This window comes from Echinops telfairi, unplaced genomic scaffold (genome assembly GCF_000313985.2).
Source record: "Echinops telfairi isolate 266 unplaced genomic scaffold, ASM31398v2 ScPeMD7_7458;HRSCAF=8496, whole genome shotgun sequence".
Classification (NCBI taxonomy): Eukaryota; Metazoa; Chordata; class Mammalia; order Afrosoricida; family Tenrecidae; genus Echinops; species Echinops telfairi.
The window spans coordinates 23,494,184-23,499,578 of record NW_022111358.1 but is presented as its reverse complement, the minus strand read 5'-3'; the positions used below and the strand labels follow the sequence as shown (position 1 = coordinate 23,499,578).

General features: G+C 59.9%; 1 protein-coding gene across 1 annotated transcript in view; it reads right to left on the bottom strand.

Annotated features, from left to right (window-relative positions):
* The window catches only part of LRRC59 (leucine rich repeat containing 59), an 11,329-nt gene extending 6,189 nt beyond the window's left edge, over positions 1-5,140 (bottom strand). Inside the window, exons 1-4 of the mRNA XM_004707056.2 lie at positions 4,877-5,140; positions 3,175-3,234; positions 1,285-1,443; positions 980-1,084 (exon numbers count right to left, since the gene is read on the bottom strand). Coding sequence (XP_004707113.1) covers positions 980-1,084; positions 1,285-1,443; positions 3,175-3,234; positions 4,877-4,981 — 429 coding nt within the window. The 5' untranslated portion in view covers positions 4,982-5,140. The remainder of the gene's footprint in view (positions 1-979; positions 1,085-1,284; positions 1,444-3,174; positions 3,235-4,876) is intronic.
* Positions 5,141-5,395: the final 255 nt, after the last annotated feature.

The following is a 5,395-nucleotide window of genomic DNA, read 5'->3' as shown; positions in this document are numbered from 1 at the left end:
GCCATCCCTCCCAGCTGAACTGGAGGCCACCTCCTGCTGAGGACGTGCAGGGGAGGCAGCCCCGGCTCCGGGGCTTCGGTGTCAGGGACTGTGGCAGTGGCCACCACATCCCAAAGCAGTGGTGTCAGGAAGGTGAGTGCAAGGACACGTGTGCGAGGACAACGGCCTCACCAGCTGTCTTTCTGTTGTTCAAAACCCAGCCACCAGCCCGTTCATGCATGCAGCTCAACACATTATCTGCTGCAGGCTTGAGCGACGGGGGAGTGCACGCTCCTCTTAAAACGTGGAGGCCAGAGGAAGGGTAACTGAAGGTGGTGGTGTTTCATCTACAGAACGGATACCTAGACCTTCACTGTGCACCTGTATGTCCCACTCTCCGTCACAGCTAAACTGGCCCTCAGCCATGTGGCTGAAGCCGTGCTGAAAGGACCAAAAAGTCTCCACTCCTGAGAGTCAGAACAGAGACCCATCATGAACACACATCACATTCATTCTAGCATTTAAGGTCTTTTTTTGTCCAGCACACCCTCTAAGCAGAGCCACCACCCCATCTGATGCACAGCTGAAGTGGCAGCCATCTGTCCCAGTGTCGGAAGTCGGGGTGAGAGGTGGGTCCAGCAATGTTAATGGCTAAGTGGCCAGGGGCAGGGTTTGCCTCCATGCCACCTTCTGCAGTCAACCCCAGCTCAGGCCAGGCGTGTCTGAAACCACAAATGAATAAACGTGACCAGGTCTGTTGTCATAATTCCTCCAGTAACTAGTGCTGAAGGACCCCAGCACCGCGCCTCTTGTCCCGTTAAGACAACAGTCAGCAGAGCAGGGAGGCAGTGCTGGGACTTGTGAGGCAGATGCCTAACACAAGTCTCCGGGCAATAGGCTCAACTGCGTACATTCTTCACCGACATGCAGCTCTTTCATCAACACACCGCTCGTTACAGGAGCCCAGGGAGAGGCAAGCCCCTGGGGGGTTCAGGCTTACCTTGTTTGCACACTGCTTACACTGCTTCTCATCCAGGCAATCCCCTGCCACCTTGGCCAGGGCCGGGTCCAGGGGGTTATCCTTCAGGTCCAGCCACTTCAGGCTCTAGAGAGACGGCACAGAGGCTGGCAAGGTTGGAACTAAACGAGGGAGAACGCCTGGTCCCAGCTGCAGACTGGCCATGTGGGGCCCAGCCAAAAGGTGTAATTTCTGCAGCCTTTCTCCCGGCCACGCCCATCAGCCCAAGCTCTCTGCCACACCTGGTGCTCCACCTGGCCATGAACCATTGGTTCCCGGATCATTACCTTGAGCTGAGCAAAGCTGACAGGCAGGGTGACCAGCCTGTTGTTGAGCAGGTCCAGGTGCTGGAGGTTGACCAGCCGGCCGAAGTCCACGGGCAGCTGCTGCAGCTTGTTTTTACTGAGATCCAGCTTCACTAGGTGTGTGAGGCCACAGAACTCCGACTAGGATGCAGAGAGAGAACACCTAAGCCTCAGGCCGCAGACTTGGGTGGAACAGTCTAGAAGCCTCCGTGGCAGAGGCACCTGTGTGCATGTATGTCCTCACTCTGCCTCTTTCCAGACCAGTGAGTCCACTTTGAACAAATGGCTTCACATAGCAAGCGACCACGGCTGGCGGCGGGCCTCAGGGGGGCACTCCATGGGCAAGGGCCTCTCACCCACCTCTACACACCTACTGGAGGCAGCAGGCATCCACTCTGACCTCCCACAACACCCCAGCTTCACCTTTCAAAGGAGTCAAGACAAAAGGTGAGGGTCCATGTACCTAGGGACCAGGTGGTACCCAGTTGGCCTCTGTTAAGTCACAGCACCAGCACAGGTGCCCAGTGAATGTCTGACTGGGTGGATGGTAGATGGATACACAAAGCCTCCCACCCATCTCCTGACTCTTCTCTGACATGGACCAAACCCCTCCTCCAACCTCTAAACCTTTGCTAAGTTCCCATGTGCAAGTGCCGGCCCAGCCTCCGATAATGAGGTCCTGCTCATGCTCTTGGGGGCCTACAAACGTCAGCACATCTGCACTGCCGACTGAGACGGGAGGCACAGACAACGGACAAATGCAGAGTGAGAGGTGCAAGTGGGGGTGAAGGGCCACCTGCCAGGTGAATGGCAGGCAGGAGGCTGGAAACCACTGCCCTCTTTAACTAGATACAAAACACTCCCTGGAAGAAGGGGGACCTCAGATATTCCAAGACTGTTAGGAACAGCGCTGATGAGCTGTGGGAGGTGCCATCCATGGGCGGGAGGCCCAGGAGAATGCTGAAAAGGGAAGGGCTAATGAGCCCAGAAAGCAGCTACTAGCTTCTGAGGCTGTCCCTGTGGTAGAGCTGGGCAGGAAGCTCCCTGAGAGCGCACTTGGGAAACAAGGTGGCCAGAGTTGCAGGGGAACGGCCACAAGACCAGCCCAGCTGTGGAGGGAGGGGCTGCCAGCCAGGAGAGGGGGAGGGCTGAATGAGTGCTGTGCCTACTCCAAACTCAAGTTCACTGCCACTGAGTCGATTCCAACTCACAGGGCAGAATTGCCCCTGTGGGTTTCAGAGACTGTAACTCTTGACGGGAGTAGAAAGCCTTGTCTTTCACCCAGGGAGTAGCTGGTGGTTTCAAACTGCTGACCTTGTGGTTGGCTAGCAGCCCAACTCGTAACCCACTGTGCCACCCCCAGGGCTCCTACACAGGCACAGCAACAGGCGAGCTGCGAGCTGCTGTACAAGGAAAGCTGAGAGTGTCCAGAGACTGAATGTGCTGAGCACAGAAGCAGCAATCCTCAAAAGTCATTCAAGTCCTGGCTTGGGAGGATCATGACCGGGTAGTCTCATAACCACCTCCCCAAGGCCCTCTCATTTCCCGATCCTCTTCCAAAGAGGCACAAAGAGCCTGTTGGGAAATAGCTTTCTCCCTGGGATGCAAAGCATGGGACCAAGTGGTGTCTAGCCCTTTCTGTGCAAAGGAATAAAATGAGGCAGAAAAGGGATGGCTCCAGTTGTGACTGGAGCAGCCAGCGTCCCGCTGACCAGAGTTCCCTGTGGCCCCCACCCCCCACTGAGACCCACCCGGCCTCCACCCCTCATCTCCCTTTGGATTTAGCTTCAACCTCTCCCGGACTGCCGACCCCAACTAGGTAAAAGCATCACCGGGGCTGCAGCAGGGGCCCCAGCTGATGGCCCATCTTACCGGGAGAACAGTGAGCTTGTTGCAGGACAGATCCAGAACAGTGGCCTTGGGGAGCGCAGCCTAGGAAAGGTGATGAGAAAAAACAAGAGGTCAAACTAACCCGGAATGATTCAGCAACATCTGCCAAGGAGTACACTCCTGAGAAGGTCCCCAATATTGACAGGCTTTTGATTTTTCAAAGGTCCTAATGTACTGTCATCGTTCCTGGGGGGCGGGAGAAGGGGGGCAGGGGGCCGTCAACAGTGACGTTCGTAGGCGGCAGAGCGCAGAGACACCTCGGAAAGGAGATGGCCCCAGAACCCTCCTGTGGCACTCGGAACACTTTCCCCAGCAGCCCTCGTGGTTGACGTTAGCCTGCATGGGTGGGCAACCTCCTTACTCGGCTTCAAGGCAGGGGCCACAGCCATTGCAGCCTCGAGGCTCCCACACCCCCTAGTTCTGGGCCCTCCTCGGGGCGGGCACTCCACATGTGTGCTGGCTGAACCAAGAGGCCAGACAGAGCGGAGGCCTTCTGCCTCCTCCCTTTCCCCAGGACGGGCAGGACCAGCTGGGGCAGCTCAACAAAACCGGGCCCTCTCCGTAGAGGCACTGCTTCACTGCCCAACGCAAACTGTCAAAGGCCAGGCTGACGCGAGGCTGGCCCCCTTCCTGGGGTGGAAAGTGGGGCAAGTTTTTCAGTGAAGGACCCTGGGGCCAATCAGCACTTTTCCAAGGGTCAGAAGGCAAAAGAACAAGGTTTGACCATTTAAGAGGAAAAAAATTAAAAGGCACAACGTGTTGCCTTGGGGAAGGCACCCTGAGGTCGGCTCTGGGCAAGCCATCCTCTTCGATCCTTGCTGCGGGACCCTACGAGATGGGAAACACTGTCTCCGATGTCCCAGAGAGGATGACGCCCAGGCATAAAGGTCGGAGCCTGCCAAGGGCACTCAGCCATCAAGCAACACCCCTGGGGTTTGCATCTGGGAATCCCTTTCTCGCTAACCCAGAGCACCGCCCCGGTGGAGGGGAGGCTGAGCCAAGTGCACAAGACAAATGTCGCAAGAGCGGCAAGCAAAGTGTGGGTCACAGGCGAGGCTGGGGGGCCCGGGCTCCGGCGGCACGTGGGCATCTCACCAGATGTATACTCCCCTCAAGGGCTTGGGGTCTCAGCTTCCCAGGGGTGGGGTGAGAAGGGGTGAAGAGGTGCGAGGCGGCGGCGCGCGCGGGATTCCCGCCAGTTTCAGCAGTTTGGATGAGACCGTGCCAACCAGCAGCGGGGTTTGTATTCTTCCAGGGCGGCCGGCAGGGCTTGCGGAGACTTCCTAGAAAAGGCCAGTCCCGGGCCACACCCAAGTCTACCCGGGGCCTGCGTGCTGGGCCGAGTCATTCATTCGTTTGAGAAGTCCGGCCACCGCTCCGGCAGCGCCTACTTCGGGCCAGCCACGGAACTGAGCGCTGGGGGTGGGGCGGGGCGCGGAGGGGAGGGGAGAGTTGGGAGGTCCCCAAATGGGAGTGCATTCGCGCCTGGTGCGGGCGGACGGAGTGACACGTGTACATCCCGGGTAGAACCTCGGGTGCGGGCGCGGCCTCCCGGGGGCTCAGGCCCCCGCTCCTGGCTTTAAAGACGGGGAGAGGGGGAGGACTAAGGCAGGGGAAGGGACCGGCCACCGTGGGCCAGCGCGGGCGCGGGGCGGGCGCCCGGAACTCGCGGCGCTGGACTCACCAGCTCCTTGACGGGGACCTCGCTGAGGTTGCCGAGGCTCAGGTCTAGCTCGTTGCCGTCCAGCTTGTCGCGGAGACTCCCGCCCTTGTTACCGGCCTTGGTCATTGTGACGCCGGCGGAGCGAGCCCCGGCTCAGAGGCTCGGCGCTGCAAGAGGGAGAGGCTGAGACGCCGATCGGCTGCTGCGTGGACTCACTCCCAACCGGCAACGCCTGCGACCGGCGCCGGTGCGAGACCGCTGCCGCCCGTCCACCCGCCGGCCTCACAGCGAGTCCCGCGCCCTGCTCCCACCGCTGCAGCCGCGACGACTACCACTTCCGTGTCCACGTCACCTTCCGCGACCAACGAGACGAGCTGGGCCAGAGCGGCCCGAGCAGCTCGGTGGCGCCCTCTGGCGCTCGGGTCCGCGCACTGCAGGTCTCGGCCGCCGCCCGCCCGCCCGCGCGCGTGCTCGGCTCCCTCCCTGGCCGGCCTGCAAAGCCCGCCGCAGGTCTGTCTGCATCGTCCTTGGGAGAGCGAG